This window comes from Sesamum indicum, linkage group LG9, assembly GCF_026168435.1.
Source record: "Sesamum indicum cultivar Baizhima isolate 11 linkage group LG9, ASM2616843v1, whole genome shotgun sequence".
NCBI lineage: Eukaryota > Viridiplantae > Streptophyta > Magnoliopsida > Lamiales > Pedaliaceae > Sesamum > Sesamum indicum.
In genome coordinates, this window is record NC_142665.1 from 7,203,727 (window position 1) to 7,221,797 (window position 18,071).

The window sequence follows — 18,071 nt, forward strand, 5'->3', positions numbered from 1 at the left end:
AACACTAGCATGGCAAACTCCCGCAATAAAATTGAGAAACAATCTTGCAATATGACTTCAAATTGGCATCATGGGTAATATGACTTCAAATTGGCATCATGGGTAGGAAGATTGTCTCCTTATGGAGTCTTTACCAGTTTTATAACGTGGATTAATCACAAAATAGACAATAATTTTGCAGCACGGAAGACAGAATCATAACCAGAAAAGCTTTTTTCCAGGTAGAAAAAATGCAAGAATATGGCGATTTCCCTGCAACTTTTATCACCAACAGTCATTTCATCAAGGGAATCTCAAAGCTACAAAACACCTGCTATTCAAGTACAATGGTTTACAGATACACAACGCATGGGATTCATTATACAGAACAAACAACAGCTATCGGTTATGAAAGTCAAAGATCAAGTTCGTTGCCTGACCCTCCTGCCACTGGTATCACCACCATCAGAGAGCTGGGCCCAAACACTTCGAGACTTACCACCACCACTGCTACAATCATCGTCGCAGCCAGCGACAGTCTTCAAAAGCTCAGACTGTAGAGCTGGGTAATTTTCTTTAAGATATTCAAAACCATCAGAACGCATGACAGCTGCAAAAGAATCGAGCAAGAGCTTGTCAAAGAGAGCAAATAAACAAGACTATTTGAACATAAACAATATCAGAAGTTCAACAAACATGTCAGCTGAAAACCTTAAAACAAACTACCCAACACCTTAAATTTAATAAAATGAAATGTGTAAAGCTTAATAAGCATCCATTACATGTGTTCCAACTATTAATGCCTTAGACCATGGTATACCGTCTGAAAAAGTTCTCAGTTTTCCAAGATTTCATAAATTAACTTGTTGATACTACAGAAAGCATGTGAAGATAGTATATGCAGAAGAACAATTGCAGATGCATTCAGCAACCAAGCTAGAAAAGATTATGACCAGTTTTGGATTATCATCTTGCAGATTAAGTGACAAGAATATCATTAAAAGACAAAAAAAAAGTAAAAATTGAGTTGAGGCTGTATGGACAGAGAGCCTTCAATGATAACATCTTGCTCACAAAAGAACAAGACTTATGCTATAGGCACAACAACAATGGCAAATTAGCAATTGCCATGACAGAAGGAAAAGGGTGAAAAATACAAATCTCTTTTTCGTTAATCAGAAAAACAAACACTATGTTTGAATTCATGTTTTCGCATTCATTGAGACAATAAAATACACCAATGTTTGTTTTTGTGTTTTTACATCCTATCTGTGTGTGTGTTTTTTTTCAACTTTCTGTACATAATATATATACACTTATATATATAATATAAAAGAGACATGATTTGACAATAAATAGTGATTTTTGTCTCCTAAAAATACAATATTAAACATACAATATCTATATATACATATTTATATATAAAAATATATAAAAGAGATATGATTTGACAATGAACACTGAACTTTGTGTCCCAAATCCCACACCACTTATTTTAAAATATTTTAAATTACCTCATAACAAAAATCCAAATATACCATCTATCTTCAACATGCACTTACTTATCTCTATTTTTCTCTTTCTATCTCCAAAACACGAAACAAAACACTCAAAACACAAATCCAAACATTACGAAATATTTATAAATTGATAAAGGAGTGAGCAACACAAAATGGCTACAATCAACTACCTGCCAGGTTCTCGGCAGCAAATCTAAGGCAAACAGTTTTCAGTTCTGCAGCATTATAACGGTCTGCCAAAGCAAGTATGTGAGTAACTGAATTTACAGATATATCCTTGCAGAGACGAGATTCACATAACCGTCTGAGTCTTTCTAAATCATAACGATCAGCAGCTGCTAGCAACTTCGCAGTTAAGGTGTCAGTTATCAACGGAGCAGAACAAGAACTAGATGCTATCAGCTCATCTTCTACCAAGGCATCTCTGTATATAAAGTGCAGCATGGCCTGTCATGTATTAAATAACTTCAGCATGATATTCCAACGAGAGAAATGGACCAATAAGTCATTTATCAATCTAAAAAATTACCAATGCAAAAGAAGAAAATAACAAAGGCGAGGAAGGCCAGGTTATAGGTAAGAGATCTACTCTGGCAGAATCAGAAGAGGTGGATCAGAACTATGAAATCTACTCACCTTAAAAACTTTAGGTTCCATGTCTGATACCATAATCTCCTGATCATCAGTGTCCAAACTTTCGAAAAATTCAGACCGAAATTTGGGGGATCGGGCGGCTAATACCAACTTGTGGGCATGGAAGTTTTCACCAGAAACATTAAAAGTAATATCAGAACCTTCCATATTTTCCAGCAGTGTACCAATATGCGACCCAATATCAGAATCTGGGACCTGAATCGAGTGCAACGTTGAACAATCAATAGCAGAAACTACAACTCCAACAGTACAGTTGATCTTCAAGCAATCATCTTTAAGATAATCTGAAGTTTCAAGCATCGCTCTCCTAAAAAAGCGCTTGTATCCCCTGAATTTAATTATAAACAAAGATGCAGGATTAGTTTTTGGAATGAAAGGATGCCTTCTTAAACTATTTAAAGGATATTGATGGAGTTGCACAGATGAAAAGAGAAAAGGGAAAAAACATCTCAAGATAAACAAATTCAGGTTTATGTTCCTGACTGTAAATTCCACACATAACTCTTGCATAATCCTGCAGTATGATTTCAAGGAATCTTTATTAAACTTTTTGCATAAACTCCCTAATCAAGTAACTGCACTGATTGCTTTTAATTTCTCTTGCAGAAGACATTTGCTTCTTCAAATCCTCAAAAGGCAGTAAGTTAACTACAAAGGCATACTGCCCAATGTTGACACCAGCATGTCGAAAATGCATGTTCACCATCATTTACGTGAACCGAATACATCTGTATTTAAATCAACCAAACAACTGCAGCCTATAGCAGCAACAACAGAACATATAATGTGGATGCTATTAAAATTGGTACATTTTACATACTCAAAAAATCAACTTCAAAATATCAAGCACCGCAAAACAATTCAAGAACCACACCCCAGGAAAGGAAGAAAAAGATACAAACGTAGCCAGGAAACAAGAGGAGTTTATCACTTGTGATGCAGTGTTGAAGCTAATACAGGAAAGGCAAACGAAAAGCAACAAAAAAATAAGGAACTTACCACATGCTGCCACGGTATTTAAGTGTATACGGGCCGCTTTCAAGCGACCTATCGAAATGGCTATGCACTTTGTGCTTCCCTTTCCCACTCTGGTCAACAAGTGTCAACTCAAACAACGCCCGCACATCCGTACCCTCGCTCGCCAGCGCAATGAACACCGAAACATAGGTGGAATTATCCTCAGGGTTCTTACCGTCGGGGTAAAAGTAAATCGCCCATTTATACCCTCCCACCATGAAATCATCACTGGCTATATGTTTGCCAATGCCCATGCCTTTGGCCAGAGAGTACCCCTGGATCACGAAACGGTGCGACCCATTTATCGTCTCGGTCACTGAGCGGGAACTCGTCGGCGAAACTAACGGGCTCCGATTCCGCGTCTTCTCCGGCGTTTCCGACATCTTTCGAGCCGAGATCCTCTGCCTTCCTCCAATGATTTCAAGGGAAATGCATTGGGATACTTAGGTGTGTGTATATGGACGATTGATTGACAAACGATGGAGTGAAAATGGGGCAGATGGATTCTTGAGAGAGCGTGAAATAGATAGAGAAAGTTGGTTAGGGTTTTTCAATTGGATTTCAGAATTTCTTTTAGGTTATCGGAAATATGAGTGGGGAGAAGATGAACTGGCGAGAAATTGGAAATTGGGGGTCGCCGGATTGGGCGACCTACACATTTCATTGCTTTTTCTGTAGATTTTCGCCTTTTTGCTTCAAATTATTACACATTGTCAAATTACCAACCTACCCTTCACTTTGGGTATTTTTATAATTGACATAATTTTATTTATTAGTTATAATTAGTATAAAATGTAATTTAATAATCTATCTATACTATATATTAAGGAATATCACCTCTTTAGTATTTTCCTTATTTTTGGCAGCTATTTTTTTTCCACCCACTAACTTTCGTATTTTTCCATTATCTACAAGTAGTAAAACGTAATTTTTTTTAAATAGTTATGTAATTCTAATTAATATATTCTTCTCTTTTTCATACTCCAAATATTATCTTCCAAAATTATTTATTTTTTTATTATAATTATTTTCATATTATCATTTTTTCAAAAACAAAAGAATTAGTGATGACATTTAGTCATTTTAGATTTTTTATGGATATGCATTGAATGTGACAGATACAACCCGTATGTAACTATAAGGGAGTCAAAGAAAATTTAATTACGGATGAATTAAATTATTTTGGAAAATAATAATGGGTTGAACCACGACAAAAGTACAAAATAATAATATGCAAAAAGTGATATTTTAATGGGATTATTTTTTTTCTTTTCCTTTTTTCTCGATAATCTAAAATTTTGAATAATTGAGACGATTTAATCTTAAAGTGATACAATTTGAATTATTGTGTGATTTATGATATTATAAATATTTTTATCCATAAATACCTAATTCGTAAAAATTGAAAAGCACCATATTGTTTGATGTGAGTTTGTATTTATAATAAAAGAAAATCAGTATTTATAATGGGTCAGACCACGATATTATATATTATATAATATTAAAAGAATACGTGTGATATAATAATCCGTTCCACTTCTGCATCTGATTAGTCCATCAAAGCATTGATATAATACAATTTGAAAGGCTACAAACTCAATGTATGATTAATATGAAAATTAAATATAGTTATTGATTTGAATAAAATAATAGACCAAATATTTAAGATATTGTAACAAAAATTTCAATTATAATAGAGTGTAAAATTAGAATATTATAAAAACATAAATAATTTATAATCAATTAAAAATCATTTAAAAAAAACAAGTGTTATGAAATAAAAAAGAAATTGAATCTTATTTTTGCGTGCCACATTCATGTATTGATATTTTGCGCTTTATTATTATTTTTTAATAAATAAAAGAAAGAATGTTTTGACTTTGGTATGACATAAAATTAAAATAGAATAAAGCCCTTGGTAGATGATAACTAGTTACACAATAATCTAAAAAATAAAATAAAATAAATATATTGGATTTCGTAATAATTATCATAGATACAAATAGCGTATGAGGTTTGATATTTTAGAAAAATACCAAAAATTAATATAAGGTATTTTAGCAATTCTAGGGATGGATTGGGGGCAATTATGTCATTTCATGGTGGAAAGTCCACGGAATATGTACGTTAGGTTGGGTGGCTTTCTGATTTCTATTGTCTTTTGCCGACGGGAAAATACAAAAAACAAAGATAAATGGATGAAAACGACAGCCCATGATGGAATAAAAAATGAAAAGAGCTTCAATTCGATCTGTAAAAGCCACCCAACCCCGCTTGGGCAAAGAATTTGTCTCCGGAAATGGGTGAAGCCAGTAAGATGGTGTCTGTGGATGAGGCGCTCCAAACAGTGCTGAGGGTGGCTCAAAGGCTGCCGCCTGTGACGGTGCCTATCCACCAGGCGCTGGGGAAGGTCTTGGCCCAAGATGTTGCTGCTCCTGACCCGCTTCCGCCTTACCCTGCATCTATCAAGGTTAGTTTCTGTCTTTTCAGCTCTATCTGTTTGTGTAGTTATCTATGATTCTTTCTGAAAGACGTAGATGTCGGCGTTTGAGGGGTCTCTGCGGAATATTTTGTATGGGTTTGTGTTGATTGATTTTTCTGGTTGTGGGTTTATTTGGTAATGGTTAGAAATGGACTTCGTTGGACTCTTTGGTTTTAAGTGTGTTTTTTGGGTGAAAATTACTAGTTTCTTGGTGGGTCTGTTTGGGCGTGGCTCTTTGAATGGGGATGAAAAGTGTATGCCGGGGAGCTATCTTTTGTGGGTTCCATTAATTAAATGAGATGAATACGCCTGTTTCAGCACTAACCTTTTAGTTATAACTTATATATTGAACTTGGTAATGTTGCTGATCTTACTTTATGTAAGCCTTTTGGTGGCGGGTATACTTGGTTGCTCTTGTCCTTTGAAGATGGCCTTTTGCTGCACTCAGCCTATGAAAATACTAAGTCTATGAAAGTGGTTTTTCTGATGCTTAACACAGCATTTAAAATTTTCAAGTGTTTCTAGGATGGTTTTGCTGGGATTTTATTCTGTTTTTGGGTTCTCTAGGATGGGTATGCTGTAGTTGCTTCAGACGGTCCTGGTGAGTATCCCGTAATTACTGAGGCAAGAGCAGGAGATGATGGTATTGACGTCAAAGTGACCCCGGGAACAATTGCATATGTGACAACAGGAGGTGAGTGTTCTAGTTGAAGGTCTACTGTTTTTGGTTAGCTTTCACCTGTCTTGTCTTAATAGACAATACTCAACATATTAAATTCATCGATTCAGTTTTGGAAGCTAACAATTTAGAATCAAACTTTGTCTCTAAGGGTATTCAATCTATTTGGCGAGCATTCTCAGTCAGAAAGCTTTTCGCACCGTCCTGACCTGTGCTGCAGTTAGTAGATTGACATTGAGAGGATTGATATATTAGATTTACTGAGAAGAAAACAGCGAAAGTACATTTGGGCTTGGTTTGAATTTTATAAACCTTGAAAAGCTATAACATCCGCTAGTTATATGCATGTGGATATATATATATATACATATTTTTTGCATATGTATAATTGATATTTGTATGTATGTGTGTACTTATCCTCCATATTTAAATCAAGTTTCCAGTTAACTACTCTCCTTCCCAAAGTTATGGGGCTGATTTGACCCATCTTACAGTTCTCAATGGGAGTAGGTTAGCAGCTTTAGCTTATGTGTACTTTTACAACATCGTCCTTTTGAGTATCACATTATTGGTCTTATGAGAGGATGGTTTTGTAAAACATTGCATTTCAGGAAATAAAATCTTGTTTGGGATGTGGGGAAAAACGAAATGGAGCAATGAGTTTGAAGATTAGGATAGTATGAATTTCGAAGATCCCAAACAGTAAAATGTGTACAAAAATTAAGAATGAAATAAGGATAAGAAGAAAGAGCTATGAGTTATTATATTTGCTCAACAGCATTTAATTTCTTTATCCAGTCCTCATAGTCTACTGGGTAATTCTACATAACATTTAGCACATGCTTAAAATTACTTTCCTAACAAAACTATGTTTCAGACAAAAAGGGAAATCTTAAGATCATCAAATATGAGAGTTAATCTTCAACTTACTTGTACAATAAATAATATGTACAATTTGATTCAGCCCCAACGTACCATTGTTTTCTGTATGCAGCACATAAATACCCTTGATGGTGATTAGGAGAAGTTTCTGGCTGTAAATCATTTAATATTAGAAAATTATAAAATTGCAGAAACCACCCGAACACAAGTTGGTGCAGATGTGGTTACACTAGCTTGTTGGACTGTGCTAAGCTAGGTTATCCGGAAACTGCAAATGTTGAGGGGCGCTGAAATTGATAAAACCAACTCAACCCACATCATGCGACACTCTTATTCTCATCTTTAGGTTCAACAACATGGAATTGGGCCTTTAAAGGTGGAATTAGACGGTTAAGTTCCAATTTTAGGATCTCAGTCTGTAATTTGATATGCAACCTAAATAATTTGTGAAGTGGGATTTTGCTTTGTTGATCAGGACCAATACCTGATGGTGCTGATGCTGTTGTGCAAGTAGAGGACACTATACCAGTAGGGAGTGCAGATCCAAAGCGAGTGCGGATATTGAAGCAGGTTGCACAGGGACTTGATATCCGGCCAGTGGTACGAAAATTTTCACTTTGCTACACCCAGTGTTGAATCAAACTTCACTTCTACTAATACAAATTAAATTAGACTCCTTTAGCCATGGCAACTAATGTCACTGAAATATGTGGTTGCCCTTTTTATTTTATTTGACATAGTTAATTTGTTGACAAGAGACGTATGGTGGAGTCCTTAAAGGTATTAAGATTGTGATGGACTATGTGACTAAACTTATAGTGCAGTCGTTTCATTAACATTATTTCTTGTGTCTATTCCAATACTTGAACATTGATATTCATTTTCCTCAGCGAGAATGAGATAACAACTATTCTTTGATGTTGTGGTAAAAAATGTAAGTGGTTGCTTGTGCCCTGGCTTCAACTTCAAGAACCGTATTTGGTGGAGAGAAACTTTTGAGTGCATACAAAACTTTCTCAGGGGATTAAAACCAAGATAGATGGTTCCAACTGAAGGTAATATATGCTGCTTCTAGTAAGTTTTAGGTAGAATGAACAGTTGGAAGTTAGAGGAAGTTAGAGTGAACAGATTTTAGTGTAGTCATTCAACTAAAGAGGATAAGAACTGTTGAGAATCATGAATTGATTCTCCAAGAATCACAACAAAATCTTAGTGATTCTTGTGATATCTATATGATTTGATTTTGGAGATATTTCCTTATTTTTATGTTATGCACATATGTAATTCACCTATATAAATAGGTGGAGGTTATACAATCAAACTAAGAGATTAGCCTTTTGGGCATTTGTCTTGTGGATGTAGGTCATATGACGGAACCACTTAAATGTTCGTCTTGTGTTTCTCTCTTTACTTATCTAAAACTCTGACAAAAACCATCTACTAAGAGGCATGTTCTGCCCCAGGACTGGTGGCATAAGCTTTGATTAGTGGATCATGTCTTAGAAGGTGATCCATCTATGTACACCTGAAGGACAGTTGCTCTCTAATGTAAAGAAACACACATACTCCATATTAGTGTTCCTGGAGAGACATAGAAACCTCAGAGGCCTACAAAGATTTGGAATCAGATATTTGTAACTAACTGCCCCTATAATCATGTCCTTGATTTCATATTTGTGTGTCCTCATTGAATTTTATGGAAATGTGTTGTCAGGGTTGTGATATTGCCAAAGATGATGTAATTTTGAAACTGGGAGAACGTTTAGGTGCTGCAGAAATTGGTCTACTTGCCACTGCCGGCATAGTAGCAGTAAAGGTGTGCCTTCTCTAAATCTGTATTGTGTCTGTCTCTCTATCCCTGGTTTTGTTATTCAGAACTTTTAGCTCCTGACCAGAAGGAACTTCTTAAAGCTTATTGAAACGCAAAACCAATATGCAGGTATATCCTACCCCAAAAATTGCAGTGCTTTCCACAGGCGATGAACTTGTTGAACCTACAAATGAGTCTCTAAAACGTGGTCAGGTAGTGGAATTTTTTTAATGATGTTAATTTTACTGAGGCTTATCTAGGTTCCTTGCTAGTTTTTTGGCTGTCATGGGTATTAACAGGGCTTATCTCCATCAGCTTTTGGTCTAGCAGGCCATAGGTTAAGTGGACTAGTTGACTTGAGTAGTATAACGTTATTCCGTCGCAACAAAATCCTGTCATGTTGAAACTGAATATGGTGACCATGAGGAGGATTACACCAAGGCTGTGTTTCAGATAGATAAATGTTGTATAATTTTCTTCAGTTCTCTTTCTTATAGTTTGATTTCCTGGTCTATATCTCTGTTGTTTGTTTGTTTGCACGTGTTCCTCCCTGTGTCAGTGGATGTCTTTGTATCCTTATGCCCCCAATTATCAATGAAGGATTCAAGTTGATAACTCCATGCTTGCTCATACATCTGACATTGCCATGATGCTTCTATGTTTCTGGAAAATCCAGTTTTTTCCTATCTGTAAATGCAGCTTAAGCTTATCTCTTTTGTGGTTTTTAGCAGCTGGCTCCTCTATTAGCTTGCCTCCCTTCTCCTATTCCCATCTTCCAAGGCAGTTGGTCTGTTGGTTGTTGTTTAGTTTGCTTTACAATGTTGCTTCGCTTTCTTTTACCTTCTGTTTGGTACTCAATCTCACTGGGTGGGAACTTGCAGGACTATAATGCATTATCAAATTGTAACTTGTTGAGTTTCTTTGTAGTGTATCCTAAACAGTAGATCAAGGTGTTCTGTTACTTCTGCAGATTAGGGACTCCAACCGTGCCATGATCCTTGCTGCTGCGGTTCAGCAGCAGTGTGAAGTTCTTGATCTTGGTATAGCTCATGATGATGAAAAAGAAATTGAGGGGATTTTGGAGAGAGCATTTTCCAGTGGAATAGATATCCTTTTAACTTCTGGAGGAGTTTCAATGGGAGACAGGGATTTTGTTAAACCTTTACTTGAAAAGAAGGGAAGAGTATATTTTCATAAGGTAGTGCCTGCAATTCTCTGCTTCCTGATCTGCCTCCACTGCGATTTTACAGAGGCAAAATCATGGTGGAGGTGGCTTATCTTGATTATTTTTGTAGCTTGCTGTTAAATAGATATGCTTCCCTCTTCTTTCTTGTGCTTCAGAAGTTCATGGACCCCTAGAAAATACAGATTAAAAAATGCCTTTTTGGGCATGATCTTCAATTCAGGTTTGCATGAAACCAGGAAAGCCTCTTACGTTTGCCGAGATCCTTCCTGGATCAACTGAGGACAGAGCTGATACCAAGATTCTTGCTTTTGGTTTACCTGGAAACCCAGTTAGCTGCTTAGTCTGTTTCCATCTATTTCTGGTTCCTACAATTCGACATCTTTCAGGCTGGGCGCACCCTCACCTTCCAAGGTTTCTAGGAGTTGGAAGTCTTGTTCTGTTTCTACTTCATATCTCTATCTTGCCTCTTGATTCCGCATTCTTCGTTTACCACCTAGTTCATTCCATAAACTTATAGTGCTCTCTTATCCTTTTCATATACATTGGGTAGAGTACATGCTCGTCTTAAGCAGTCAATAATGGCAGATCGGGTCCGTCCAGAATTCCATCGTGCCACTGTCAGGTGGGAATTCAATGGTGTTACAGATATTTCGGGGTAAGAATTATCTCTTCTTTATCATTATTGCTTACCTGGTTGTCTGACTGGCTTGCCGCCTGCACATGATTTCTGTCTCTCTTCATGGGTTGTTGCATGCGTGGATAAGCATTACAAGTTTATGCAAATTCATCATTATTTCCAGTTTGTCCAACACTAGTTCTGCTTGATAGGATGGAGACAAATTTATTTTGCTCTGTTGATGAGTGTCAGGTTTGTTGCTGAGAGCACTGGTAACCAAATTAGTAGCCGGCTTTTGAGTATGAAATCGGCAAATGCCTTGTTGGAAGTTCCACCCATGGGCAACCTGATCCCTTCTGGAACTTATGTGGTGGCAGTTATCATTTCTGATTTAATTGGTTTTACTGGGACTAGCAGTTTTCCATCATCAATTCCAGTCAGTATAACGCAAAGAAGTAATAGCAGCGATACAGTTGCGGGCAAGCATGAAGATTCTGAGTTTAAAGTGGCTATTCTTACTGTTAGCGACACGGTTGCATCAGGGGCGGGGCCTGATCGGAGGTACTTCTCATCTCATTATCTTATTCAGTTTTCATTAATGGGATAGTTCTCTGGGCATTGCACTTTGTAATTGTTAGTGGGTAATTTCTTACTAATTGGTGATACACTCCTATTATATTGAATTGCCCAGAGCATTTAGTTCTCGTCCTCATTCCTAAAATCCTACTGATGGTCCAACTTAATCCCTTATATAATGATCAGGTCATCTCTCTTTTTCTCAGGCTACTTTGAACTCAACTATGTATATTTTTATTCTTCCCTCATTCCTAGTTTTTGGCTGAAGAAGAGCAGTTACATTTATATCTTACATAGATGGTGGAGCTGGGTAGATCTTAGTTTGCGCTCATCAATTTACTGGAAACAAACACTAAACAACTCTGCATATAACAGTTGGAGGAAAAATTGATGAATGATAGATACAAATTATCTGTCAATGAAACTCCAAGTGAAAGGTTCTTCTGTAACTGTGGGTACCATGAAGTGTTATTAATATAAGAAAGGCAATATGCTGCACTTGACAACACAAAACTGAATTAGAGAAGTTGCATCATGATACATCTTTCTGGATCATAATTCCAGAAAGGTCACTTTGCTGATGCTAGAACAAGAGCAGAATTGATATTACTCCATGTGAAAGAGCATCATGGATGTACTGAAGACTTTGCAACAAAATTCAGCAGATTGAATGGCACTGCATATATGTGGTTGTGATTAGGCTATATTTTGGCTCTGGAATGGTGGGGGTCTTTCTGTTTATTTGATCCCAATTATTGGTTTAATATGGTTGTAATTGGTATCTAATAAAAAGTTAGTTATTATTTAATCTCAACCAAATTGTTTAACTTGGATAAATTTTGAGCTTAAAAGTTGGATATCGTGTCGGAAGAGCTTCTGGTTGGGCATAAAATTAGCATTTTACTGACAGAGAACTGCAGTAATGTTTTTTTCTCATTTATTTCTCATATTGACATAAAAAACCCATCCTTGCTTCGGTTTTTGCCTTATTTTGACTTGTGGTACCCGAACTGCTGTCTTAGTCCTTCAGCAATAAAGGACAGATAGTTGTCAAAGGACAAACCATATTCTCCTCTGCTAACATTTGGTAATCTGTTTTATATTGTATTTCTTGTACCTAACAGTACATTTCGATCTTGTGGCTTATAACATCTACACTTTTGTAGTGGTCCACGAGCAGTATCTGTTGTGAATTCATCATCGGAAAAACTAGGTGGAGCAAGAGTTGCTGCAACAGCAGTTGTTCCAGACGAGATTCCAAAAATCAAGGAAGCGCTGGAGAGGTGGAGCGATGTTGATAAAATGGATCTCATTCTTACTCTTGGTGAGTGTGTAAATTCTCACTTCTGCAAATTTTTATTGCCTATATGTTAACGCAGCTGGCACCTAGATAAGATAATAACTTGGATTCTAATTTTCATTTCTGTAACGAATTGAAATTGAATAGGTGGTACTGGATGCACCCCAAGGGATGTTACACCTGAAGCTACAAAAGAAGTGATACAGAAGGAGACACCTGGTCTGCTTTATGTTATGATGCAAGAGAGTTTAAAGGTACTCAGATTTCTGTATGACATGCTTCTTGTTTCCTATGATTATGTTCTTTTCCTGCTATTATATAGTTTGTGGTTCTTACTAGTTTCATAATACCCAAAGGTCATTGAAATTATATTTGAGACATGTCTGCTGTGGATCCTAATTGTAACCGCAGATTTTTTATTCGGTATGAAATTTGTCATAAAGTCCTCAGTATGGCACTTTTTCTGCTTAAGTTCAACTCGCTCTTGCTATGTGAAATGTAATGTTTCTCCAGAACAATCTATAATTATGATAAAATTGCAAAGGGGTTGAGATTTATAATCTTATAATACTTGCTTTCCGAGTTCCTTCAAGGGCCTGTTTCTGTGGGGCGGAATAACATAGCTTATTGTTATTCTAATATCATGTGAGCAGGTTACACCTTTTGCAATGCTGTCGCGCTCTGCAGCTGGAATAAGAGGATCGACGTTGGTAAGCTCAGCATCTGATTGAATTAATTTAGTGAACCTGGTTTTTCCAATATGCCATTCTTCCTCCAATTCACCCTTAGTATGATAATTCAAATTTACATAAATAGATCGACATCAGATTTACCTGGACTTTCGATATTTTATAAATTCTCTGATTTGATGCTTGATGTTGCTAAAGGTTAAATCTCTACGTGTTTCTAACTTTCCCCTCTAATCAGATAATTAACATGCCGGGAAATCCCAATGCTGTTGCTGAGTGCATGGAGGCGTTGCTACCTGCACTTAAGCATGCATTGAAACAAATCAAGGGGGATAAGAGAGAGAAGCACCCTCGGCACATTCCTCACGCACAAGCCGCTCCTACAGATACCTGGGAACGCAGCTATAAGTTGGCTAGTGGTGCTGCTCAGGAAACTGGTTGTTCTTGTTCCCATTAGTTTCTGAGTTGTAAATACGGTCCACGTCAATTGTTGCATGGACGTTAAGAAACTTGTAAGCCTTTTTCATGCTATTCTTGACAAACATTTTACAGGAACAGGAATAAAAACATGGAAACATTGTTCAATTCAGCATACAAGTAGCCAAAATGATTGATTTGGCACAAAAAGTGCGGGAGCCGTTTTGTTGCACTTGGTCCATGCCATTATTAGATGGTGCTGGAGCCTGGACCATGGTTTTTCAATGCGAATTTGATTTTCTTGACGACATACATACAGTTGAGTCTGAAAATTGTCTTGAGAATTTGTTTGTAGAAGATTGTTCTTGGATTCTGACAAGAAGTTTACAAGAATCATGCAACTTAATAATACTTGATGGATACAACCTTGCAACATAGAGGTCTTTTACCCAAGTGCAGTGCTTTTCGACCTGCAAAAGTTGCTCCTTTGAATCCAAGAAGCCTTCTGTCAAGTGAAGGGGGCATTTTTGGTGCTTCTATAAAAAACATCCTTTGATGTTCAGACATACTAAAAAAAAGAACCTAAACTTTGAGACGATGTAAACAAACACCCCTTGCAGTCATGTTTTATACTGCATGATCTTGGGTAGTCTAAAACATGACTACAACCAATACAATGTGAGGATCTCTTTCTTCATAATGTGCTTATTCTCAGGAGTAGTCAGTGTAATTATCCAGGTGATCAGGAAGAGGGAGGAAGAACCCCTTGAAGGAAGGATGATATCATAGCAAGTGCTCTCTGAGGCTGGTAGCTGGGAACAAGATGTCCAGCTCCTCTAACTGTCACAAATGTCAGTCCTTCGTATCCCACCACATACCCTCCAACCTGCCATTTCAATTTATAGGATTTAATACCAAATTGATTGATTAGTCCTAAGTGAACAGAGGGGTGTATTTGGTACCTCATCGTCAAGGTACCATGGCCGCCAAGCAGTCTGTACTGGGAGTTTAAGGCTGTTGATTGCATACCTTGTCGACGTAACTGGAACATTTGCATCTATGTCTCCACTGGGATAAAGAAGAAGAGAAGAATTATGTGGAGGAAATAACTGGTAGAATGAAGTGGAGTATTATGGCTTAAGCTTAATTGCACTTTTACCCCTTCCTAAAATGCTAAAGTAAATTACAGCTCTGAAGGATGATCATCTCATCATTTATTTTACAATTCAAGGAAAATAAAGGAAGTGCCTGAGTGTATTTGTTATACTTATATAACTGCAGGGATGTCTTGTAATATAAGCGTTTACCTGTATAGCCATACCCTCATGCCACTAGCCATGAGATCCTGGATTGTTGGCAAAACATTGCTTTGCCAATCTGTCCAGTGAAAACCTCTGCAGAAATTTTAACTATTAAGATAAATATCGTGAGGACGAACAAATATTTAAGTCGTGTCTGCTCATGAAGGTTAACTTACCTGCATCCACTCCAAGTGGTTGGCCTTACATGGAAAGCACCTTGAACTTCAGCTGTATTCAAGTAATATTTGACATATGTGTCTGAGCAGGGATCAAAGAAATTTACCTGATCATGTAAAAAATAGTTAAAATGCTCATGATGATAGTTGCTACTTGAAATCTGAAGAAAACAAGGATAACTGCAGTAACTCCAACTGAAATTTAAGTATATTGTACAAACAAGTTTCTTATTGTGTTGACTATATAATTAACAGTCGTATTTTACATTACAAATTCCCTCGAAGACTGAATGATTGGAGCTAATCTGTAATATAAAACACGATTGCAAGGGCTTCCATATTGAGGGTCTTTTTGTAATATATGCAAAACTGAGGGGGTGCTGATGCAATTTATCCCAACAATAACAAATAGGTAGAAGGGCTTACAGATCCAGTGGAGCCATTTTTAAGCACAGGATTGAGGCAGACTGGTGCATAAATGTTGTTAATATCAAAATCTCCAGCCTCGTCACTGCTTTTTTGCACAAAACTAAAGCATTTATCTGATGCTGTTCCATTCACAAAATCACAATATTTGAGGATCCCTGCATGTGTCTCATCAGAGTTCAATGCATATGTCCAGAGATGATCAAAGAACCCTTGTCCCAGCATGCTGTCATCCACCAATGCATTCCCTATCTGAAAGATTTCCAGCCATGAAATTAGTGAAGTGAAGTAGTACAACAAATGAAGTAGTAAGGAGAAGTTGTGTTGATTGAACATACAGCAATGCCCTTTAGATTGATCACAGTTTGGTTGGTTCTTTTGTTGTTGATCAATATCGTGTATGCTAGTTGTGGGACGTAATGACCAGCGTAACTTTCTCCAGTGATATAGAAATCCCTGTCTTTGTATTGTGGAAATCTGTCGAGCCAGTTGACAAGAAAAGTGTAGGCATCACCTGCGGTTCTTATGTCGCCGGTGGTGTCGTAGTCGGCAGATGTGTTTGAGTATGAGAAACCGACTCCAGCAGGTGACTCCAGGAAGATCACATTTGCCACTACCAAATTTCAAACATCAGTAAATCCACTAATCGTCTAATATATGATTTGAACACCTTACCGTTCGCTTAAATATATGGTAATATTTAGAAATTTGATGGGATGTTATATTATATTCAGAGAAATATAGGGAGTGTATTTCTCAAAGGGCAACAATTTTAGGATAATATTTTTTAATGATTAAAAATTTCAAAAGAGAGAGGAGGCAAAATCAATGATTAAACCACTCCAAGAAAGATAATTTTAACTAATTCTATGTTTATTGGGAGCTGACCTCACCATTATTCCATGCATAATTATTCCGGAATAGAGTTTTTCCATCACTATTGACCCTGAAAGGGCCCAACTCCTCCATTGCTCCAAACCCAAAGGATGAACATCCTGGACCTGTCAAAGTCATAGCACAAGCACATAACTCTTTTTTCCCTTTATAATGGCAATCAAGTTGGTAACAATGAAGACACTGAAGATGGACCGATATCAGCAAAAATGGCTGCTGAACAGTGAAGTAATCGTGTACAAGAATAGCTATAGCTACTAGCTATGATGGATTTGATATATGATGAACTGCTTAACTTTTGTTTCTACTCATTGATTTTGTTTTTGATATTGGAAACTTACCTCCATTCAGCCACAGAACCAGAGGGTTGGTGGAAGAATTAGTCGGAGACTCAACGAAGTAATAAAACAGTGCTCGTCCAGCCTGTGGATCCACCGTAATGTATCCTGAATACTGATCGAAATCCACGTTATCAGGTTGCCCCGGCAAGGTGCTGATCTTGTCAGCCTGCATTTGTCCATCTTGGGATGTTAGGAAAACAGGAGAATACTCCCTTTGTGCATGTAACTGTGACCATGAATCTGAATAGGAAATACTGTTCTGTGATATTCTAGATTTGAGCTGGCTGTGCAGATAATTCGCCTGATTGGCATTGCAGAATAGCAGAAGGCTGAAGAGAAGGGGCAAGAGCAAGAGAGGTGCAAGATTCTGCATCTTGTTACCTTTTAGTTTGTATATGATGTGAAAACAAGATCCATATATAGATCAAGCTTGGACGGCAATATGCAAGGACATGGTTTGTCTTTTCTTGACATTGGACTTGTAACTTACATCTTGTTAATCTTGTTGTAGAATTAGCTACACCTGGGAAACTCAGTCTGATATATAGTATCGGTCACGTCCTGTTGCACACGTAGGTCATTCTTGAAGCTTGCTACATAGAAGACTTGGCTTCTTGCTTGTAATTTAAGAAGGACTCACATTTTCCAATTTGAGAGCAGATTACAGAGCACTCTTGCTGCAACTTTTGCTTGAATTTGTTCATTCATTTATTGTGCCAAAAAGAGGAAAGAGAATTTATTTCTATGATGTGAGTTTTAACTTCAAGGGGAACAGGTTCTTCTGCTCACTATAATCTGCCCAGGATCTGAGATTACAGGTAGAAAGTGTTGATTTTAACTTTTTGCAGAAGCCGGCCAAGTATTTGACAGCTTAAGTGATGGGACTGACTGAGCACCATTCGACTCTTGTAGTTGTTTTTCAACATTGAAGCATGACAAAGATGTCTTGTAGTTGTTTTTCAACACTAAAGCATAATGCTGAAGACAAACGACAGTCTATCCCCGGGAAAGAAACCAAGATACATTGTATTATTTGTATCTTTGTTTTGCTTTACATAACAATGAAGACCTAAGAGGTGCCTTCAAAACAACAGCGGCAGTGAAGTATGAAACTTGAACAAATATA

At 37.1% G+C, this 18,071-nt stretch overlaps 3 protein-coding genes across 3 annotated transcripts; 1 reads left to right on the top strand and 2 right to left on the bottom strand.

The window, feature by feature from the left end:
* Positions 1–198: 198 nt before the first annotated feature.
* BPM5 (BTB-POZ and MATH domain 5) lies at positions 199–3,845 on the bottom strand. Its single transcript, XM_011091953.3, has 4 exons — positions 3,153–3,845; positions 2,136–2,481; positions 1,670–1,946; positions 199–589 (listed from the first exon to the last, which is right to left on the bottom strand). Exons 1-4 carry the CDS (start codon positions 3,551–3,553, stop codon positions 402–404), a joined length of 1,212 nt encoding a protein of 403 aa, XP_011090255.1. The 5' UTR covers positions 3,554–3,845; the 3' UTR covers positions 199–401.
* A 1,484-nt stretch (positions 3,846–5,329) lies between these two features.
* B73 (molybdopterin biosynthesis CNX1 protein / molybdenum cofactor biosynthesis enzyme CNX1 (CNX1)) lies at positions 5,330–14,121 on the top strand. Its single transcript, XM_011091954.3, has 13 exons — positions 5,330–5,640; positions 6,220–6,346; positions 7,689–7,813; positions 8,928–9,029; positions 9,153–9,236; positions 9,994–10,221; positions 10,430–10,620; positions 10,760–10,864; positions 11,078–11,386; positions 12,568–12,725; positions 12,849–12,955; positions 13,355–13,411; positions 13,629–14,121. Exons 1-13 carry the CDS (start codon positions 5,470–5,472, stop codon positions 13,845–13,847), a joined length of 1,983 nt encoding a protein of 660 aa, XP_011090256.2. The 5' UTR covers positions 5,330–5,469; the 3' UTR covers positions 13,848–14,121.
* A 112-nt stretch (positions 14,122–14,233) lies between these two features.
* On the bottom strand, positions 14,234–18,026 carry LOC105171151 (serine carboxypeptidase 1). The gene is made up of 8 exons (XM_011092177.3): positions 16,946–18,026; positions 16,604–16,711; positions 16,049–16,323; positions 15,711–15,962; positions 15,285–15,391; positions 15,115–15,201; positions 14,770–14,875; positions 14,234–14,693 (listed from the first exon to the last, which is right to left on the bottom strand). Exons 1-8 carry the CDS (start codon positions 17,316–17,318, stop codon positions 14,550–14,552), a joined length of 1,452 nt encoding a protein of 483 aa, XP_011090479.1. The 5' UTR covers positions 17,319–18,026; the 3' UTR covers positions 14,234–14,549.
* Positions 18,027–18,071: the final 45 nt, after the last annotated feature.